This window comes from Sander vitreus, chromosome 22, assembly GCF_031162955.1.
Source record: "Sander vitreus isolate 19-12246 chromosome 22, sanVit1, whole genome shotgun sequence".
Classification (NCBI taxonomy): domain Eukaryota; kingdom Metazoa; phylum Chordata; class Actinopteri; order Perciformes; family Percidae; genus Sander; species Sander vitreus.
Window position 1 is genome coordinate 21,209,419 of NC_135876.1, and position 24,573 is coordinate 21,233,991.

The window sequence follows — 24,573 nt, forward strand, 5'->3', positions numbered from 1 at the left end:
TCACCTGTAAAACTCAAATTCGCTCAGTAACATCACAATCCAGAAAACTGTTTTTGACAAGTGATCATTGTTGAAGTGCAGTGTAAAAGGGCTACTCCAACAGTTAAGTATTGCACTTCCATAAAGTTGGAGTTGGGGGGTGGAGGGAACTATTTTCTTTGAAAAAATAATGCAGTTAACTTCATGTGTAAAACTGATGGACTGCCCCTTTAAGATAAAAAATGCTTAGAGTCTATTTGAGACTATGAACAAATAGTTTACTTTCAGGAAAATGTTTTAGTGGTACCATTCCTGGGGAAATGTATACACAGGGGCTACATCCTCCCAACATTTTTCTTTCCTCTCCTTGTTTGCTTATTATAGACCTACAAAAGAAACAACTCACAGTAAAAGTATTTTCTTCCTGGATCGTCTGCCAAGGTTGTCTTTGGATGGAGCCACAAAGTGCTGATGAGGCTCTGAAGATGTTCAGCAAAATCTCACCTCACTCTGCCATGAGCTAGTCTATTCTTGCTCAATTATCACTTGCACTGTCACCTCAGTCAGCGCAGTAACTGTACGGTATTTATAGTTGCAGATGATTTACTGACATGTGTTTTGGGGTTAGGGTTGAAAACTAGAATGTCATGTCAACTAACCAACCTGCTTGTCAGTGATCCTTTTTTTATCTCATAGATCCTAGGATTTTGCCATGCTATGTAGATTTTTTATTTATTTATATATGATAGTTAAACGATACAGTGGTTCACAATCAGTTAGCCAGGATTTAGTTTTGTCTTGTGGGAGAGGTGACCGTAGGCTTGATGCAATTGTTACCTACGATTAGTGGGGTGGACTACAGAGTTTGAATATTCAGAACAAAAGAGGAAAGAAGTCAGCCTCCAAAAACATAGAACAAGTGGCCAAGAAATCTGCATCAGACGCTAAGAACTGAGATAAAAGGCTGCATGTGACACTGCTGCCCTCTGTTGGAAACATATGGTCATTTAATACAGGAACTGTTTGCTTGATCAAGGTGTCCACACAGATTGCTTCAATACTACCATATGGCTCGTATCCTCAGTAGGCATATATTTTTCTTAGTTTTTCCTAATAAAAGCAAGAAATTAACTATACGCCACCAACAGCGTTCCGATTTTCTTATCTTTTTCTCATTAGTTCAGTTTGCCTGTATCTGCACTCATTATTTCTTATTGGCCACTTGACTCATGGTATCTCATGCATTAATAATGTCCTTTACTCAGTGAATAATTGAGTCCGCACAGCAGGATGAAGAACATGTAGAGGGGAGATGAGCCTCAGACAGCTCACCTTGTTAATCATCACAATGAGGTGGTTGGCAAAAGAGAGAGAATCAACTTACTTATAGAGGAAGAAAACGAGAGTTGGCTCATCAAAAGTAGTTCACTTACACTCTTTTACTTTCAATCCTTTTCTTCCCTCACTCTCTTTTGTTAGCGTGCACATATCCCGATGTTTCAAGAAACGTAACTACTTTCTCCTTGACTAGCCAAGGTGATTGGGCGTCCACAGCCGAGCGAATCCATCAGCCCGGCGGATCCACTCCACATGGAAAGCTTTTTAAGCCACCGCTGGTGAAGTCAGCGGGCAGCTGCAGAACTAGCCATGTGGGAAATCATTTTTACTTTCATCATTTGCAAATGCAGCATAATGCTGTGCTGTGCTGCTCTGTTCGTCATCGGACAGTGTGATCCAATCATTCCCCACTGAGCTGTGCCAGCAGAGTGCAGGTGGACACACCAAGCAGGCAGGGAGAGCAAAGACTAACTGGACTAAATTGTACCATTACACCGTTTTCCTCTCATGTCACTGGCATAGAGATGTGTGGTGTTATAATGAGTGTAGCAATGTCCAGATACTGAAATGATACTACAGGTGCAAATACTTTTGCAGAGCTGCATCAGAGAAGAAATGTACATATGTCTGTGCTGAGAGTGTTTGTCAAATAATGCTGCATATCAAGTAATTCCACCAAGCGTGCACAGTTAATGAAAATGCTAATTGGTAGTCGATGTCTGTTAATTCCCCGAAGCCAGCACCCAGTCCCACAGATAAACAGCATTAATTAAATTTGAATTGCAAAAGTTGCTATAAATGAAGCTAGTGGCAAGCTGTAACAATAAGTCGAACTGTTTGATGCCGTCTGCGTCGTCGCCGCAGACTTAATAATGAAGTAGAGTTGTCGCGGCCACGCTTTATGTTGTCAAAAAGTTCCCTCAGTGAGCTTTTATTTGCATAATTTCTTAATAACTCACTGTGTGTTAACAGAGGAGTTTGTGTGTGTGTGTGTGTGTGTGTGTGTGTGTGTGTGTGTGTGTGTGTGTGTGTGTGTGTGTGTGTTGTAGTAGAAGAGACGGAGGACCTCGACTGCTATCCTCTGCTGAACAGGAGTGTGTGTGATTGCAACGTAATTTTAAATACACGCACCTGCACACAGAAAGTGTCAAGGGAAACCTCTAGCTAGATTGCAAATCTGAAATGAGTCGATGTTAGTTTCTTGCTGAAAAAATGGTCCATACACACACACACACACACACACACACACACACACACACACACACACACACACACACAGGTAACGACAACCCAAAAGCTAAAGCTATCTGTCATGAGACACGGACTCTGTCCATGAGAAATTGGTTCATTTCTGGGAAATCTGGCTGAGTTCTATTTTGGTCGATAGGCTGCACTGAGATTAAAAGCTGTTTTGATGTATGACCTCAACATTTTGTACTCTGTGTGTGTTTTTGTGTAAGTAGGTTTAAAACAGAGATACATAGTGAGCGAGAGAGTCCAAATATAGCAAATAGGTCAGGCAAGAGTTAGTATACCGTATTGCTGATGGGGCATAAAGAGTAACTTTGGATTGACCTGATTTTTAGTCCTGATTATTGTCCTTTTTATGGGGGGATTTTATAAATATTGGTTTGTATTTGTTTTTTATTAAGTGGTTTGTGATTAACTAGCATTTTCTCCTGGTACTGCGGGTTTGGCACTTTGACCTTTACAAGTTGTAATGCTTGAACTGCATATTTCTGACTGTTGTGTAATCGAAGACAGCTCAACTTTACATCCATGAATCCTGTACGATGGCCAACGTGCATGAGTAATTTAATGAACTTCTGTGAACAGAGGGAGCAATGCAATACAAAGAGGACTACTAATGATACAGCAATTATACATTTTAAAAATACTTTTTCTCCCACAACACCTGTTGTTAATTATTAACCGTGACAAGCAGCAGCAGCAGCAGCATGATTCTGTTGGCCTGCAGCCATATAATTAACTTAACTGTCTCTGCTGTGTGAGTTTTTTTTATTTAATTCCCTGTCATTATGATCGATGGTCATTTTGTTCTTACTCTTCCAGAGGAGATTTTCCAGTCCCACATTGCCCATTGGTGGTCTCCAGATGGGGCCAGGTTAGCGTACGCCACTATCAATGACACCCTGGTGCCCAGGATGGAGCTGCCCATGTTCACGGGCACACCCTACCCAATGGGGAAAGAGTACCACTACCCTAAGGTTAGATCATCAACACTTTGGAATAGATATTTTCTTTAGATATTAGATGTCATATCATTATAACTGTCTCCTCTTTCCTCATCCCCTTCAGGCCGGCGAGGAGAACCCAGTTATCACTCTGTATATTGTGAACCTTAACGGCCCTCTTCACACCATCGAGATGAGGAGACCTGATGATCCCAGGATGGGGTGAGGCATGCAAACTGTCAATCAATCAATCAATCTTTCCACTCATTCAAATCATGCCCATTTTACACCTTCTACATTTGTTCTATAAATTTACACATTTAATTCATACACAAATATTGTCTCATGTGTGTAATCTCTCTCCATGTCTTCATTTTCTGATTATATATATTATAGTAATTAGATTACTATATATATATCTTTAATTTCCTTTGTATCATTATGTTCCGCTACTGTTGCCATGTATATCCTGCAAATATTCTGTACATTTCTCCAGTGATACATTTTTACTTAATGTGGCCCTGTGTTTAGTTCCATTACGTTTAATGCCCCCATTTGCTCTGTTCACATTTATACCCAATATTTTATTCCTCCTTCTCTCTGGCTCATTATATGCTGCTCTAATGTTTCAATTTTTCTAAGATCATTAATGTTTCATCGCTATTTAAAATTCTCTCATCATATCATCATCTTATTTTCCGACATTTTTGTCCCAGCGATTGGTCATTTACCCTCTGTCGACGCTGATTCACAGATCTTGCAATGTAAATGAAGTTAATCGTAGTTAATAATTTCTCTGTGTTTGTCAGTGAGTACTATGTCACCATGGTGAAATGGGCCACCACCACCAAACTGGCCATCAACTGGCTGAACAGAGCCCAGAACATCTCTATACTCACACTGTGTGAGGCCACAACGGGGGTCTGCACAAAGGTGTGTGGGTGTGGGGGTGGGTGTCTGTCTGTCTGTCTGCCTGTTTGTCTGACTGTGTGTGTCCGTGTGTGTGTGTGTGTGTGTGTGTGTGTGTGTGTGTGTGTGTGTGTGTGTGTGTGTGCACTGTATGTACTGTATGTATCAAAGTTTTCATACACTAACTGAAACCTGTTAATCTGTTTCTACAGAAACATGAAGATGAAAGTGAAGGATGGCTGCACAGACAGGTGAGAAGATTGACACACATGTAACTTATATTTGGAGTTGTTAATGAAGGTGAACTTGCTTAGATTAAACTTTTAATTTGTGTAACTGAATTTAGTTTTAGTTCATATTCTATATAGCTCAGTGTGGCACAGCAATTGGATTCAACTTAAATGTTACGTGGCAGTGTTGCAGGCTTTTTTATGTTGTCTCTTGTAAATTGTAATGGGGGGACTTTTTTGTTTTCTATAATTTCTTTGTGGTGCTCTATTTTGATGTTTTGTTAAGTAAAATATTCAAATGCTCTTCTCTGTGTCTTCAGAAAGAGAAGCCTCTGTTTTCCAAAGATGGGCTGAAACTGTTCTTTACCCGCGCTATTCCTCAAGGAGGCAGGGGCAAGTTCTTTCACATCTCCATGTCCATCTCCCAGGTAAGAGATTATATTGTTTAGAGTCAGTATACATTCATCACGTTTATTATTCAGTGTTTTTCGTTAAAATAATCATAACAGACAGTGACTTCAATATTATTCAAAAGTATGCTTTCTAAGCTTAAGAAGAATGACCTTATATTTTTTTTAATAATCAATTTTGCATCTAAACCTCATACTACACAAACTTATTCTAGCTCTCTAGCCTGTGTTGTTTTATACACATTTTAGATGATAAAATCAGCACTTTTATTGTCTTATAACTCTATAATAATACTATAATAATATAATAAAGACGCCACATTATTTTACTTTTCTTGTTTGTCTCCAAAGCCCAACACAAGTACAGACACACTGCAGTCGATCACGTCCGGAGACTGGGATGTCACCCAAGTCCTGGCCTATAATGAGGACAGCCAATTGATGTGAGCATGCACAAACCACCATCAGCAACCCAAACAAACCAGTATCACCTTGCGCACTCACAGCAAGAAAAACAACAGTAAATCATACTTCTTTAGCTGTTGTAATGCAGGTACACCTTGTTTAATCATAAGCAAACAAAGGTCAAATGGATGGAAGCACTTGCTTCATTATCTCTTCATTCTGTTAGAGATTTGGCCTGCAATGGCATCAAAAAAGAAACCGGTTTCTACCCTCTATAAAGTTAGCTAAACACAATGAAACTGTCAGTTGTCTTAATGAAGAAACATGAGGTGACACGTGAGGAAATAGGAAATGTGGGTAGAACAGCATACCAATTGGACTTTGGCTGAGAGACAATAGGTTGAATGTTTCAGCACCATGGACAGAGACAGAGAGAGACCCCACATTCATATACAGGGTTTTTCTGGGTCTTTCATGGTTCAGTACCATGGATAAAGCACACTGAAGCAGAATGTTGCTGCCCAACAGGCAAATGAATCTGTTTATTGTCAAGATGCTACATTTTGAGACTGCAATTAAACGTATTGTCTGTTGTGTTGAGCCTCCTGTTCTTCTACCAGCTCGCACAGAGACGCACAATAAACCGCTCTAAATGCGCTCGGTGTAAAAAAAACCCCGCCCTGTGTCTCTGGGCACCCATGAGGATTGTGACTCATCCCCATCATGCCCTGATAATTCCACACCCACACTCAGGGCCACAAGGCAACTGTGATCGAACTAACATGATCTCACATCTACACACCTGTTTTTACAAACAGACACACGCATAGACACACAGTTACTCATTATTCCCAGTGTTGAAGTGACTAAATAAACTCTCTCACCCAAAAACGTCTTTCCCAAAGGGGTAAGATTTGGCCTATTTCTGTTTTAAAAGGATTCATTATTCATTTATAAAACATCTATTTCAGTGAGTAGTTGGGGCCCTGCTTGTCTGTTCCAGGTACTTTTTTTTGTTTCCCCAAGCTGAGTGGTCAAAACATTTTACAGCTAAACTTAAATCTGCTGCTATGACATTCTTTCTTCCCCCTATATTAATGCAGATACTTCTTGAGCACTGAGGATGGTCCAAAGCGAAGACATTTGTACAGGTACCGGCTGTTCTCTGTATTATGTTTTCTGAATCTGCAGTTATTTTGGAAGTGGATTCCATTTTGGCCATTTGGATAAAAACTAAAGTGAAATGTCCTCTTCTTTGTTTCCATAGTGCGGACACCTTTGGTTCATTCAACCGTCGCTGTCTGTCGTGTGCCTTGTCCGACAGTTGTGACTACGTCAGCGGTTCCTTCAGCCACAACATGACCTACTTCCTGCTCAACTGCCAAGGTAGCTAATACTGAATCTCTGACTCATGCCCCCCTCCGTTTGAACTATCTGAAATCCACATTATGGATACACATAGGGCTCTATTTTAACGATGTTGTGACTAAAGTGTCTACCAAGAGTCCACTTGTCTAGTATGGATGGCTTCTTCAAGAAGAAAAGTAATATTAGCCGACCAGTTTGACATGCAAAGAAGGTGTTTTTTTGGCAGCACTGGCTTTGGCAGTTTTTAAACTAGAGGCTGCAGATGTAATGCTTCAGTTCACATATCTGCCCTCCTTCCTTCAGATGGCAGTGATCTTATCAGTTGAAGGGAAATACTTTTACAGTCTAGCAACAGGTGAGGATGTTAGATACAGATGCAATCACTCCTTAATATTTAGCTTAATACAGACAGGCTTACCCTTTCTATTGTTGCATTAGATTTATATTTTTTTGATTTCTATCAAATGTGTTTACTTCAGTTTTGGAAGAAATCACATCATTTACCGATACTGATAAAAGTAGCAATACTAGACTATAAAATAGTCCATTTCCAAGTAAAAGTCTTGCATTCAATATTTTTTCTCAAATAAAAGTACAAAAGTATTAGCAACAAGTAGTGTTAGTGCCATGTTATTATATTTCTGGATTATAATTATTGATGCATTAACATGTAAGTGGTATTTTTATGTTTTAAATGCTTCACTGACAGTTGGGTATTTGAATATATAACAATGCCTCCTATTTTATAAGATGATCATATGTTTTGTATGTCAAATCGCATTTTTGAAAAACAATTAGTAACTTTAGCTTGTAAATGTAATGGAATAAAATGTACATTCTCCTCTGAAATGTAGTGGAGTATAAGGTAATATAAAATAGAAATATTCAACTAAAGTACACGTATGTTACAGTTGTACTTTGGTACAGTAGTTTAGTAAATGTGGTTACTGCTACTATTCAGCATTATTCTATGGTTTCTGCATATTTCTGTCAAGTATTTTGTCTGTACTCACTGGTGGAACCATTTAACGATAGCATGTGTCTTTGTGCTGACAAGAAAGACCTGATCATTGTGTCTCTATTCTCCATTTTCTTCCAAAAAAATAAGAACTTACATCTTGGTGTGCCTCTCCTTACAACTTTGATCTTTACATGTTGAACCAGAAATGACAATAACAAAAGAATGGGCAAAACATGTTTCAGATTAGAAAACTGTCAAAATGTCGTAGCACTGTCTTCACATTGCTGCAAAAACAAAGCCCAAAAGATTAAATAGATCCATGTTTCTTTGATTTCAGTCTGACTTGAGGCCTTGTAGCTTCAATATTTAATCACTGATCCAATATTTTTATGTCAATCACCTCTGAACCTTACTAAGTTATCATTACTCAAGTCAGATCAAACCCATAATATCCCAGAAGTCACTGTTAGCTAATTGTCCTGCACCTCATACATTTGTAATCCCCCTCTATCCTTGCAGCCTGACCAGAAGTATTTATGTGATGAGGCTATGATATCATTACCACGACGAGAGAGAGTGGGAGGAAAAAAAGGACTAAGCGAGCGAGCGGCTTGTGTACTTTCCACCATACAAAACCACAATGTTCCTGCACCGTGTTCCCAATTTGCTAAGTGCATCAATCACTTCATTTGCTGTCCCTTTACCCCCCTGATTACCGGTTTTAGGGCTTTAGCTTGCGGGAAATTGCCTCTGTTGTTGGCCTAGATATGGAAAAGCTATTTCAGCCACTGGAATACCTAAATTGAATAAGAAAAGAATCGTCTCTTTTTCTGACAGAGACAAGATCTGGAGACTCATTGTGTTGATAATGAACACAGACTTTGCTCTTGCCACAAACAAAAACTAAATATAGCTTTGTACTTGTATGTAACAACTTTATTGTCTAAAACAAATTACCCAAGAAGTTAAGATAATCCTGACCATGTCCCCGATTGTTTCACTAATGTCTTTAATATGATGACAAAACTTTCTGATTTTCTCTTCAGGACGGGACATCCCGTTTGTAGCCGTTTACAGGACGCAGAGAGACGGAGAAAGTGAGACGCAAGACAGGGAGAGTGAGTATTTCCACCAACTATATCACATATTTGCATTAACAAGACTCTGGATTATGTTAAAGACATTATGAGTGACCTTGTGCGCAGTAGCATAATTGCTATATTTAAAACAACCTTGTCGATAGGGGAAAGAAGAAGTGTCCCTTGCAGCGCAGAATGACTACCTGTGCGCATTGAGTAGATGTTTGTCTACAAGCCAAGTCCAGCATGATGGCAGTAATCACATTACTCCTCACAATGGATGTCCTCATTAAATTATGACCTGCACAATGTCAATATTAGCATACAGTAATTAGATTACTACAGTGTGCGTGAGTGTGTGCCAGTCTGTGTCATCTTTTACCAAAATGATGTCACTGCCCTGACTATGTTAAAAGAAGTCTTTATGTTATTACCATAGATTATTTCATGCATTCGGCTGTTAAACAGTGTTTTTGTGGAAAAGTGCAAAAATGTTAACCAAAAGTTCACCTTCCAAACTTGGGAGTTTGCTGTTTTTTTTAAATGGCTCTTCTACACTGAGGGATGTACAATTCTATTCTCAAGATTCCTATTAAAGTGGCGTCTTAGCAATGCAATCAGGATGCCATTATTATGAACAATGCTAAGAGACTGCAACTACGGTAGCAGCTCTGCAGGTCTAGAGCTAAAGGCTAACATCAGCATGCTAACATGCTCACAATGCCAATGTTTACATGTTCACCTGCTATGAGCATGTTAGCATTGTCATTTTGTGCATTTTAGCATGCTGACATTTGCAATAAACACAAAGTACAGCTGCAGCTATTGGGAATGGTATTAGATTTGAAAGTATGTAGTCATAAACTGATAGAATGGGATACATTTTGACCTGATGATGGTGCTCAAGGTTTTCCTTGAGCACCATCATCAGGTCAAAATGTAAGGGATCGTAAAAGTTATTGGAACTCAACATATGAATGTGTGAACCAAAAATGTCATGGCATCCATCCAATAGTTGTTTAGATGTTTCAGTCTGGCTCACAGTAGTGGACCAACCAACCGGCCGACGTTGTCATTGCTGGAGCAGTACTACTAGAGTGACCAATAAAATGTTTGTTTTAGTGTTTTTCATTTTTTTGATGATAGGCAACATAACATTGCTTGTGCTTTGTATGTGACTAAGACTACATAGTGAGCGATGATAGAGTCAAAGTAATATCAGAATGAGTCTATGCATGCATAAAGAAACACACTGATTGTTGTGTATGGTGCCAGTCAGTAACCCAGGCAGAGCTTCCCCTCTCAGAAGGGTTAATTGAAGTCTTCCTCCATCAGCCTGTCAGGTTTTATCAGAGTTTGCCAGTACAGGCAGCTGCTTGTAGATTTCCCTCCTGGATGCTGCCTTTACACTCACCAATCCTCACACACAATGTTCACTACATCCCATTGGACTCCAGCAGTCATGGCAACCGAGGGTGATGAAGTTAGTGTTGCACAAACCAAATTTAGCTGTTGAATAAGTACAGCTGGTTCTCTATTCAGGACAGCCTCTTGAGGCATGAGGGTTGCCTAAAGCGAATCCAGGTCACAGTTTCAGCTGCAGACATGTCTGCTTTTGTATTTTGTTGGAGTTCATGCTGAAGGTTTTGGAAGAGGAGAGGCTCTGATATTGTGTGGAGCCGCTTTCTTGTATGAATTTGAATGCACAGCTCCATACATAGCTATAACTATCAAAAATGTATTTATTTTATTGAACTATTAAAACCAAGACTATAACGGGTAGTTTTGGGTGTACTGTTACATGTCTGGATTGCCAAGTATCATAACTACAACTTGGACTTACTGTATATGTTTGAAAGGCAAGCTCTGGCCATGATACTGTCCAAAAATAATGAAGTACATTTTGTTAACTGCAGTCTCATTGTTTATTCATGTGATGTCTACAGGTATTGCAGAAGTATATAAACTGGAGAGTAACGAGAACCTGAGGCTGACTCTGGACTCCATGCAGATGCCCACAGTGGAGTACAAGGAGATCAACATGGATGATTACAGTATGTATCAGGTGTCAGAGCCACAGTCACATTAATGGACAAGTAAAGTCCATGCATACAAATGATCTAATAGTTGGCAGATAAAAACTAAATAAATCACAAAACCTTAAGCCGCCTACACATGATACGCGATTTGATCTCTGCGCACCGCTAGGTAGGGAGTGGAGCAAAGCACAGAGAGGAAAGCGCAGCTCGGGTAAACGTCATCAAGGGTGGCAAGGAAGCTATTTCCCGTTGCTAGGTAACGACATGTTGTTATGTCATTGGTTGCGCTTTCTACTAGTAGTAGTAGTAGTAATTGGGCGGCACCGCTTTCCCCATGGGAAATCAATGGTACGGCTGGCGCAAAGCGGTTTTTCCGCCTATCATGTGTAGGTGGCTTTAGGAGGGTTTCAACCCTCAGGCTCAAAGTAGAGAAAAGTGTGATGTTTTAATTACATTATAATTTAGCAACACATCAATTTGGCTTCCTTTTCTAGCAGCTGGGGATGAGACTTTTCACTCCTCCATACTTTTGTCGTATCACACATCACACACTTCACATCATTTACAAGCACCAAATAAAAAAAGTAATTTCAGATGTATTTATGAAAAAAATAACAATCAAACATAACATCCCAACTTCTATAATCCTCCATGATTTACTGTATTGTGTTTTGGATAACAGTTGTTTATATCTGCGTTACAGCCTTGTCGATGCAGATCCTCAAACCTGCCGGCTTCCAGGACAGTGGACACTATCCACTCCTCCTGCTCGTGTATGTATGAGCACATGTTTTCCCGCACTTGTCTACAGTACATTTGGTGCCCACACAGAAAAAAGTCCGTAAGCAGTGGTGACCCTACATGGCTGTCCTCATCAATGGAGACTTTCTGGACAGAGTTTTAATCAGGCATATTAATCTAAAGACACACTGCTTTATCATCCACCTCAGTTTGATAATAATTACACAGTGAATGAGGAAACGTACCCTTCTGTCCACCCTGTTATTTCATCAGCATGGCCTGTCTTTCACTCTGCAGCTCAAATCTGAGATTTTCAGAATGTGGCCTTTTGTGCTCTGCCTGCCTCTCAGTTGTCACTCAGTTTAATCACCTACAGATCCTGAATAATCACACAGTAAGCAGAGGGTATCTGCAATAATAATATGTATTTTAAATATATCAAGTTTCAATGTTTGGAAGAAGTTATGTCTGCTGCATGCGTTCTTTCATCCCTGTATCGCTACTCTGTACTGCTGATGATGCAGTATCTCCCCTGCGTAGTGCAGTTCACAGATAACCCAGAATAAGTAGTACACACTAGAGCTGCAAAGAGTTTTTGATTAATTGATTAATTGTCAACTATTAAATGAATCGCCAACTAATCACCGATTATTTGGGGTTGAGTCATTTTGTTTATGAAAAGAAAGTAAAGATTATTTGATTCCAGCTTCTTAAATGTGAATATTCTCTAGTTTCTTCACTCCTCTGACAGTAAACTGAATATCTTTGAGTTGTGGACAAATCAAGACATTTGAGGACATCTTCCTGGGCTTTGTTAACCCCTGATCAACATTTTTCCTTTTTTGACATTTTATAGACCCAAAAACTAATCGATTAATCGAGGAAATATTCAACAGATTAATTGACAATGAAAAAAATCATCAGTTGCAGCCCTAGTACACACCCAAAAACATAAATTATGATTTAAAAACAATGTTCATGCAAATAGGAGGAGATAATGCTTTGTACCAACATGGACCCAAAGAGAAACAAGGTCATCATCAACCAACTTGTTCATTTTTATTTAGATATGAGAAGAAAAAAAGCATTGCATTTACCAGTCCTGATTTCACTGGTCTGGTTGTCTTTGTGTGCAGCGATGGGACACCTGGTGGCCAGATGGTGGCGGAGCAGTTTCACATGGACTGGGCCACGGTGCTGGTGAGCAGCTTCGGTGCCATCGTGGTGCGTTGCGATGGAAGAGGCAGTGGCTTCCAGGGCACCAACCTGCTGCACCGCATCCAGAAGAAACTGGGGGTGTACGAGGAACAGGATCAGAAGGAAGCACTCAAGTATGTGATATTTTCACCTTGTCTTATTAAAGATTTAACAGACATTGGAGTAAACATGCAATAAATAGCTACTTGGGGGCCAGTTTTCACTGTTGTCTGAAAATTAAACAAAACATCTATTTTAGAAGGTGCGTTCAAACCCCACTGGCATGCTCTATCTCACCACAAAATGGGGTTTCCAATCGATGTCCTGGGGGCTTTATCGCTTGATAATTTCAGCATTTAGAAACAGTCAAAGTGTGAAATAAGTTATACCATTTCCTATGGCTTATGAAACAGTATCAGTGTTTGCATAAAACCACGTATATTCCCAAAAAAATGAACATCTCTATCAGGATGAATTGGCCCATATGGAAATCAATTAAAATATGTTTAAAATAAGTGGTTTAAACCTTTAAATTGCTATTCAACAAATCAGCAAACATTACTTACTACCTTTTATTTTTAGCACTGATGCAATATGTTATCATTGCTAGTAGTAGTAGTTGTTATAGTAGTAGTAATAGTATAATTTAAAGTTTCTTGTAAACACAGCTGCAAAAAACATCTTGTATGTATTAGCCATGGTTGCTATAGTGAGAGAGTGTATATAAAAGTTGAAATAGAAATGTTCTTCCTAACTAGAACCAATGTTTATCTTTTTCAGTTTTATTTTGAAAGAGCCCTACGTTGATAAAACCAGAGTTGGAGCTTTTGGAAAGGTAAGAATAGTCTCCCTGTGTACAGCCATGCACCATATTATATAAGATCACCATGTTGGTAGCGCTGCTGTCCTAGTAGAAACCAAATATCTCTAAAAAGTGGTTTCAGAAAAACAGCCCTGTTTTGGGTTTTGTGACGATGCATTTTCCAGCTGATTCAAGAGGCTTTTTAAAGATTTTATTTAGCTTAAGAAGGAGAAATGTCTCAACGCATAAAGGAACACTTCATCCTTCAGTTTATAACAAATTATTTTTACTGGACAGGAAGGTGGTGAAAAACTGTCATCTGAAAAGTAACTAAAGCTATCAGACAAAAAAGAAAAAGTGGAGTAAAAAGTACAATATTTGCCTCTAAGGTCCAGTGGAATAAAAGTATAAAGTTGCATAAAATGAAAGGGCAAGTACCTTAAATAGTATATACTTAAGCACAGTATTTGAGTAAGTGCACTTAGTTACATACCGCCACTGGTGATAACATGCCCGTTTGTTGTACCTCAGGTGTATGGCGGCTATGTGACCAGCCTTTTGGTCAGTGGCGAGGAATCCCCTGTAAAGTGTGGCGCTGTCCTCTCACCCATCACAGACTTTGAATTATATGGTAAGCTGTCTGTTTGCAGAAATTTGTTTTATCTGTATACAGGTCTGTGTATGTATGTAGATATATACTGTATATATAGTCTATGCTGTATGTAGACATACAGTATATCTGCACAATCATTTAGGCCCATGCAGTGCTATCAAAAAGTATTCAAAAGGAAAAAGAGATTGCAAATGTAGCACCTTTACCCATGCAGCAGTTATTTTTCGTGACTGTGTTATACATGTATGTGCTCTGTGTTAGTCTCAAGTTGCTTGTTCACTTGAGATAACAGTGCCAGATAAAGTCGTCAACACCAACCTCACCACAGCTACCAAAGGAATGAAATGTGTGAGATGTAGAATTGTGTGTTTGCCCGAAAACGAGAGACGGTGCTCTTGTAGCTGTACCGAGTCAGGAAACTGCAAACTAAGGAAGAGCTGGGCGTCCCGGTGTGACTGATTTCCCATCAATTTGATTTCTCTCGCTTTTTACCAGAGGCATGTGAGAGACATGCTATGACACTATATAAGTTTGGAATTGCAAACGAAGACAGTCCACAGCCGCTCCAAGACTAAAGAATATGTAGATTTGTGAATATATTTGAATATCGAGAAGAAAAACCTGAAAAAGTATACTTTTTGCTTCAAAATGACTCAGAAATGACTCATCAATTTGGTTATTAATATGACGTTTTGATTAGATTTTGATGTCAAAGCAAAGCATTAATTGAAACCACCTTTCCCCTGTAGCTTCTGCATTTTCAGAGCGATATCTTGGGCTGCCTAAACCTGATCCAAGGGCATACACAGTAAGATTTAATTGCAATTGTTAAAAGTTCAAATTCCAGTTGTGATCATTATTGTAGTATCTCATTTGATCTATGTTGTTACTGTGTGTCTCATTACTCCTCAGATGGCTAATTTAGCACACAGAGCATCTCAGTTCATGGATAAGAAGTTTCTTATTATTCATCCAACAGCTGATGGTAGGACAAGGATGTTGTGTGTACATCTATTTTTTTTGTTTTTAAATCTTACATGAAGCAAAAAGATCTCTGACATTTTAGCATATATATTGTTATATTTTCCCAGAAAAGGTCCATTTCCAACATACAGCAAAATTCATCGCTCAGCTCATCAATGAAAAGGCCAACTATACTTTACAGGTATGTGGTTTTACTTTCTCCCCTTTGTAATTACAACCGCTGCTGATCCAATTTCCCTGCCTGGTTCAGTTATTCTCCAACCTCTGGGAGGTTTGTGATCCCAGTGGGATCCCACAGCAGGCAGAGGATTAGCCCTCACAATGCCTTCATTCCAAGTAATGAGATTATGAGACCTTCTTGGGCATCCTGTATTAACACCAGAACTAATCCAATTAGGATACAATGTACTGCAGCTGAGTGTTCATCGGAGCTTATTACTGACCGATAGACGGGTTACTGTACGCGCATGCATTTACCTGGTTTCTCAAAGCTCTAATTGGCTTTAGGTCAACATATGTCAACTAGATAACTCAGTTAGAATATCCCTGTTAAGCTTATACTCCACAAATGTATTATGAGTCTGATGTAGGGCTTATTAATTAGTCAATCCAAGAAAGTTAATGATAAAAGGGTTTTTATTTTCCATCATTACATCCCTTTTTGGTTTTGAACAAAACAAGACTTCACCTTGCAATAGTATTTTCAAACATTGAATAACTTTAAAGGATGAGTAAACTGAAAATCAAAGGATTAATAATTATTACAATTGTAATAAAATTGCAATCCTAGACTAGTTTTAAGATGTATTCAGAGATTAAATGGGTTATTGACAGTGATGGAAAATAATTATCACAATCATCAACAGTACAATGCTGATTGAACACATGACTACAGGGTATATGCAGGAATCTCTAAAGGTATATAGAATAACTTTTTAATGCCAATTTTCCTATGACGTGTTTTGATTACTTTTTATGATCAACTACACTATGTTGTTTTTATGACTTTTAATGACATACTGTACTATACTTTTTTATGTATTTTTTTTGACATGCTATGTCAAAAAAAATGCTATGTTTTGACTTTACAACATTTTTCAACGTACTGTTCTATTACTTTTTATGGGTGTTTTCGACATGCTATACTATGACTTTTTTTAAATTTTCACGACATACTATACTATGACTTTTTTCGATGAACTATACTGACTTTCATGACTTTTTCGACATACTATACCATGACTTTTCATGACTTTTTTTCGACATACTATCAAATGACTTTTTTTCAACATACTATGACTCTTTATGACTTTGTTTTAACGTACGATAATTTTACTTTTTTATTACTTTTTCGACATACTATACTGTGACTTTTTTGTGACTTTTTTCAACATACTATACTATGACTATTTTCTTTACTTTTTACAACATACTATATTATGACTTTTTTGACATGCAATATATACAATTTCTTTTTGACATACTATACTATGTTAACTAAAATGGCGCCGCAGACGGTCGACTCGGTGTGTTGGTGCGCGTTGTTTTGTTTTGTGTTTTAACTTTTTGTTTTGTTCTGTTTAACCTCTTATTTTAGAGAATGTGTGACATGCATGTATGTGTAAAAAACGTACTTGGCAATAAAGCTTTTCAGATTTTTTTCGACATACTATACTATGACTTTTTTGAGACTTTTTTGACATACTATACTATGACTTTTTTATGACATTTTTCAACATACTATACTATGACTTTTTTATGACATTTTTCAACATACTATACTGACTTTTTATGACATTTTTCAACATACTATACTATGACTTTTTTGACATACTATACTATGACTATTTTCGACATACTATACTATGACTTTTTTCAACATTCTGTACTATGACATTTTTATGACTTTTTTTCGACATACTATACTATGACTTTTTATGACTTTTTTCGACATACTATACTATGACCTTTTTTTCGACATACTATACTATGACTTACTATACTATGACTATTTTATGACCTTTTTCGACATACTATACTCTGACTTTATTTTACTTTTTTTGACATATTATACTATGACTTTTTTGGCATTTTTCAACATATTATACTATGACATTTTTGACATACTATACCATGGCTTTTTTTCGACATTACTATACTATGACTTTTTTCTGCTTTTTTTTCGAGATACTAAACTATGACATTATTCAACATACTATTAAATGACTTTTTTTCGACATACTATACTATGACTTTTTTGACTTTTTTCGACGTACTATATTACTTTTCCGACATGCTATACTATGACTTTTTTGACATACTATCTTATGACTTTCTTTTTACATACTGTGCTATGACTTTTTACTGACTTTTTTTGACATTTTTACTTTTTTCGACATACTATACTATGACTTTTTTGGACATGCTATACTATGACTTTTTTAACATAATATGCTATGACCTTTTATGACTTTTTTCGACATACTATACTATGTCTTTTTTTCAACATACTATACTATGACTTTTTTATGACTGTTTTTGACATACTATACTATGTCTTTTTTTCAACATACTATACTATGACTTTTTTATGACTGTTTTTGACATACTATACCATGACTTTTTTCGACATACTATATTATGACTTTTTTAGACGTTTTCTGACATATTATACTATGACTTTTTTTCAACATACTATACTATGACTTTTTTGACATATTATACCATGACTTTTTTTGACATACTATACTATGGCTTTTTTTTTAAACTTTTTTCGACATACTATACTCTGACTTTATTTTACTTTTTTTGACATATTATACTATGACTTTTTTGGCATTTTTCAACATATTATACTATGACATTTTTGACATACTATACCATGGCTTTTTTTCGACATACTATATTATGACTTTTTGACTTTTTTCGACATTATATACTATGACTTTTTCTGCTTTTTTTTCGAGATACTAAACTATGACATTATTCAACATACTATTAAATGACTTTTTTTCGACATACTATACTATGACTTTTTATGACTTTGTTTCGACGTACTATATTACTTTTCCGACATGCTATACTATAACTTTTTATTGACTTTTTTGACATACTATCTTATGACTTTCTTTTTACATACTGTGCTATGACTTTTTACTGACTTTTTTCGACATACTATACTATGACTTTTTTGGGCATGCTATACTATGACTTTTTTCTGACTTACTACACTATGTCTTTTTTCAACATAGTATACTATGTCTTTTTTATGACCTTTTTTGGACATACTATACTATGACTTTTTTCGACATACTATATTATGACTATTTTATGACCTTTTTCGACATACTATACTCTGACTTTATTTTACTTTTTTTGACATACTATACTATGACTTTTTTGGCATTTTTCAACATACTATACTATGACATTTTTGACATACTATACCATGACTTTTTTTCCACATACTATACTATGACTTTTTTCGACATACTATACTATGACTTTTTTCCACATACTATACTATGACTTTTTTATGACCTTTTTTCAACATACTATACTATGACTTACTATACTATGACTATTTTATGACCTTTTTTCGACATACTGTACTCTGACTTTATTTTACTTTTTTTGACATATTATACTATGACTTTTTTGGCATTTTTCAACATACTATACTATGACATTTTTGACATACTATTCCATGACTTTTTTCGACATACTATACTATGACTTTTTTGACATTTTTCAACATACTATACTATGACATTTTTGTCATACTATACCATGACTTTTTTTCGACATACTATACTATGACTTTTTATGACTTTGTTTCGACGTACTATATTACTTTTTTATTACTTTTCCGACATACTATACTATGACTTTTATTGACTTTTTTGACATACTATCTTATGACTTTCTTTTTACATACTGAGCTATGACTTTTTACTGACTTTTTTCGACATACTATACTATGACTTTTTTGGGCATGCTATACTATGACTTTTTTGGGCATGCTAAACTATGACTTTTTTGGGCATGCTAAACTATGACTTTTTTCGACATACTATACTATGTCTTTTTTTCAACATACTATACTATGACTTTTTTATGACTTACTACACTATGACTTTTTTCAACATTCTATACTATGACATTTTTGACATAGTATACCATGACTTTTTTTCGACATACTATACTATGACTTTTTATGACTTTTTTCGACATACTATACTATGACTTTTTTCGACATACTATACTATGACTTTTTTATGACCTTTTTTCAACATACTATACTATGACTTACTATACTATGACTATTTTATGACCTTTTTTCGACATACTATACTCTGACTTTATTTTACTTTTTTTGACATATTATACTATGACTTTTTTGGCATTTTTCAACATATTATACTATGACTTTTTTATGACTGTTTTTGACATACTATACCATGACTTTTTTTCGACATACTATACTATGACTTTTTGACTTTTTTCGACATTATATACTATGACTTTTTTCTGCTTTTTTTTCGAGATACTAAACTATGATGTTATTCGACATACTATTAAATGACTTTTTTAGACATACTATACTGACTTTTTTATGACATACTATACTACGACTATTTTCGACATACTATATTATGACTTTTTTCGACATACTATACTATGACTTTTTATTACTTTTTTGACATACTATACTATGAAACTTTTTTTAACATACTATACTATGACTTTTTTCGACATACTATACTATGTCTTTTTTTCAACATAGTATACTATGTCTTTTTTATGACCTTTTTTCGACATACTATACTATGACTTTTTTTCGACATACTATACTGTGACTTTTTTCGACATACTATACTATGACTTTATTGACTTTTTTTGACATACTATACTTATGACTTTCGTTTTTTTGACATACTATGCTATGACTTTTTTACTGACATTTTTATGACTATTTTTTACTTTTTTCGACATACTATACTATGACCTTTTTTGGACATACTATACTATGACTTTTTTGACTTTTTTTGACATACTATATTATGACCTTTTTTGGACTTACTATACTATGACTATTTCATGACCTTTTTTCAACATACTATACTATGACTTTATTTTACTTTTTTTGACATATTATACTATGACTTTTTTCTGCTTTTTTTTCGACATACTAAATTATGACGTTATTCTATTAAATGACTTTTTTAGACATACTATACTATGACTTTTTCATGACATGCTATACTATGACTTTTTATTACTTTTTTCGACATACTATACTATGTCTTTTTTTCAACATACTATACTATGACATTTTTGACATACTATGACTTTTTTCAACATTCTATACTATGACATTTTTGACATAGTATACCATGACTTTTTTTCGACATACTATACTATGACTTTTTATGACTTTTTTCGACATGCTATACTATGACTTACTATACTATGACTTTTTTATGACCTTTTTTCAATATACTATACTATGACTTTTTTGACATTTTTCAACATACTATACTATGACATTTTTGTCATACTATACCATGACTTTTTTTCGACATACTATACTATGACTTTTTTCAGGGTACAAGCGATCGAAATGGTTTCCTCAGGAGGGTAGCTGGCGTCTCCCTTAGAGATAATGAGCTCAGTTATCCGTGAGGAGCTCGTATAGAGCCGCTGCTCCTTTTGCGTCTAAAGAGCCAGTTGAGGTGGTTCTGGGCATCTGGTAAAGTGATGCCCCCTGGCGCCTCCCCTAGGGAGGTGTTCCAGGCACGTCCAGCTGAGGAGGCCTCGGGGAGACTAGGACTAGGTGGAGAATTATATCTCAACCTAGCCTGGGAGCCTCAGGGATCCCCAGTGAGCTAGTTAGTGGCCCGGAAAAGGGAAGTTTAGGGGTCCCCTGCTGAGCTGCTACCCTGCGACTCTGACCCGGATAAGCGGATGAAGATGATGGATGGATGATACTTTTTATGACTTTGTTTCGACATACTATATTACTTTTTTATTACTTTTCCGACATACTATACTATGACTTTTTATTGACTTTTTTGACATACTATCTTATGACTTTCGTTTTACATACTGTGCTATGACTTTTTACTGACTTTTTTTCGACATACTATACTATGACTTTTTTGGGCATGCTATACTATGACTTTTTTGGACATGCTATACTATGACTTTTTTAACATAATATGCTATGACCTTTTATGACTTTTTTCGACATACTATAATTTAAGTTTTTTCGACATACTATACTATGTCTTTTTTTCAACATACTATACTATGACTTTTTTATGACTTACTACACTGACTTTTTTCAACATTCTATACTATGACATTTTTGACATAGTATACCATGACTCTTTTTCGACACACTATACTATGACTTTTTATGATTTTGTTTCGACGTACTATATTACTTTTTTATTATTTTTCCGACATACTATACTATGACTTTTTATTGACTTTTTTGACATACTATCTTCTGACTTTTTTTTACATACTATACTATGACTTTTTTTGACTTTTTTCGACATACTATACTTTGACTTTTTTCGACATACTATACTACTGACTTTTTTTTGACATACTATACTATGACCTTTTATGACTTTTTTTTCGACATACTATATAATTTAACTTTTTTCGACATACTATACTATGACTTTTTTGGACTTACTATACTATGACTATTTCATGACCTTTTTTTCGACATACTATACTGTGACTTTTTATTACTTTTTTTGACATACTATACTATGACTTTTTTGACATACTATGACTTTTTATGACTTTTTTCGACATACTATACTTTGACTTTTTTCGACATACTATACTATGACTTTTTATGACTTTTTTCGACATACTATACTTTGACTTTTTTCGACATACTATACTATGACTTTTTTTTGACATACTATACTATGACTTTTTATTACTTTTTTCGACATACTATAGTAAGACTATTTCTGCTTTTTTTTCGAGATACTAAATTATGACGTTATTCTATTAAATGACTTTTTTCGACATACTATACTTTGACTTTTTTATGACATGCTATACTATGACTTTTTATTACTTTTTTCGACATACTATACTATGACTTTTTTTAACATACTATACTATGAAATTTTTTGCTTTTTTGACATACTATACTATGACTTTTTATGACTTTTTTTCGACATACTATACTATGACTTTTTTTTGACATACTATACTATGACTTTATTTAATGACTTTTTTCGACATACTATACTAAGACTTTTTTGGACTTACTATACTATGACTATTTCATGACCTTTTTTTTGACATACTATACTATGACTTTTTTTTACTTTTTTCGACATACTATACTATGACTTTTTTGGACTTACTATACTATGACTATTTCATGACTTTTTTCGACATACTATACTATGACTTTTTTATTACTTTTTTTGACATACTATACTATGACTTTTTTTTCGACATACTATACTATGACTTTTTTTTATGACTTTTTTTCGACATACTATACTATGACTTTTTTATGACTTTTTTTCGACATACTATACTATGACTTTGTTATTCGACATACTATACTATGACTTTTTTTGACTTTTTTTTCGACATTCTATACTATGACTTTTTCTGTTTTTTTTTCGAGATACTAGACTATGACTTTTTCTGTTTTTTTTCGAGATACTAGACTATGACGTTATTCAACATACTAGTAAATGACTTTTTTCGACATACTATACTTTGACTTTTTTCGACATACTATACTATGACTTTTTTTGACATACTATACTATGACTTTTTTTACTTTATTCAACTTTTTTCGACATACTATACTATGACTTTTTTTACATTTTTCAACATACCATACTATGACTTTTTTCTGCTTTTTTCGAGATACTAAACTATGATGTTATTCAACATACTATTAAATGACTTTTTTCGACATACTATACTTTGACTTTTTTATGACATTTTTCAACATACCATACTATGACTTTTTTTCAACATACTTTACTATGACTTTTTTGTACTTTATTTCGAAATACTAATGACTTTTTTTCGACATAATATACTATGACTTTTTTTCGACATACTATACTTTGACTTTTTTCTGTTTTTTTTTCGAGATACTAGACTATGACGTTCTTCAACATACTATTAAATGACTTTTTTTTCAACATACTATACTATGACTTTTTTATGACATTTTTCAACATACCATACTATGACTTTTTTTCAACATACTTTACTATGACTTTTTTGTACTTTATTTCGAAATACTAATGACTTTTTTCGACCTACTATACCATGACTTTTTTCTATGTACTATATTATGACTTTTTTGGACATAACATACTGACTTTTTTTATGATGTTTTCGACATACTATGACTTTTTTTGACATACTATACTATGACTTTTTTTGACATACTATTCTGTTTTTTTTTTTACTTTTTTAGAAATACTATACTGTGACCTTTTTTCGACATACTATTATATGACTTTTTTTCGACATACTATACTTTGACTTTTTATTACATACTATACTATGACTTTTTTTTGACATACTATGCTATGACTTTTTCACCATACTATACTATGACTTTTTATTACTTTTTTTCAACATACTACACTATGACTTTTTAATGACATACTGTTATGCAATGCCCCCAAGTCCCAAGTAGCCACAGAGACAGTGGTAACAATCTGGTTTATTCATAGTCCCATAGGAACACAGGGGGATCCTACTCAGAACCCAGGGTGGGCCAAGGTCAACAAAACACCACTGACTGAAAATAAACAAACAAGCCAAACTACAATCACTAATCTTGTTAACCCTTTTTTCAGCTGGTTTACTTTAGTTAAAAAAAATAGGCAGGCCACCCCTACTACCTCCAGCAGAAGTAAACCATCAGATAGATAGACAAACCAAAAACACTGAAGACAGAATAGTGCAAGGAATCACAATGAAAAAAGTATGTCCTATAAACATGTGCATGCATACAGTGTGCAGATTGGTAGTTATTATAATTATATTTACAAAAAGATAGCATTTATATTGCACTTTGCCAGAATTGCAGAAATGCTATTCACTAGTGAGTCTGTAAGGATCTCAGCAGTCTATGACAAATTGGGGATAAAATAAAAAATGTGATGTCCACCAGCAGGAATGACCTCCTGTGCCGCTCGGTGAAACACCTCGGGGGTATGAATCTTTGGCTGAAGACTCTCCTCTTCTCAACCAGCATGTCGTGGAGGGATGGGGGATGTTGTTCTGGATGCTAACCAACTTGG

The 24,573-nt window shown here is 35.4% G+C and overlaps 1 protein-coding gene across 1 annotated transcript in view; it reads left to right on the forward strand.

The window, feature by feature from the left end:
* Positions 1 to 24,573, forward strand: part of dpp6a (dipeptidyl-peptidase 6a) — a 168,034-nt gene that overhangs the window by 140,235 nt on the left and 3,226 nt on the right. Inside the window, exons 9-25 of the mRNA XM_078280445.1 lie at positions 3,391 to 3,545; positions 3,637 to 3,734; positions 4,322 to 4,445; positions 4,634 to 4,672; positions 4,972 to 5,079; positions 5,413 to 5,504; positions 6,570 to 6,617; positions 6,734 to 6,852; positions 8,842 to 8,913; positions 10,821 to 10,928; positions 11,617 to 11,686; positions 12,791 to 12,985; positions 13,632 to 13,686; positions 14,185 to 14,284; positions 15,016 to 15,074; positions 15,179 to 15,251; positions 15,358 to 15,431. Of these exons, the coding sequence (XP_078136571.1) occupies positions 3,391 to 3,545; positions 3,637 to 3,734; positions 4,322 to 4,445; positions 4,634 to 4,672; positions 4,972 to 5,079; positions 5,413 to 5,504; positions 6,570 to 6,617; positions 6,734 to 6,852; positions 8,842 to 8,913; positions 10,821 to 10,928; positions 11,617 to 11,686; positions 12,791 to 12,985; positions 13,632 to 13,686; positions 14,185 to 14,284; positions 15,016 to 15,074; positions 15,179 to 15,251; positions 15,358 to 15,431 (1,589 nt within the window). The remainder of the gene's footprint in view (positions 1 to 3,390; positions 3,546 to 3,636; positions 3,735 to 4,321; positions 4,446 to 4,633; positions 4,673 to 4,971; positions 5,080 to 5,412; positions 5,505 to 6,569; positions 6,618 to 6,733; positions 6,853 to 8,841; positions 8,914 to 10,820; positions 10,929 to 11,616; positions 11,687 to 12,790; positions 12,986 to 13,631; positions 13,687 to 14,184; positions 14,285 to 15,015; positions 15,075 to 15,178; positions 15,252 to 15,357; positions 15,432 to 24,573) is intronic.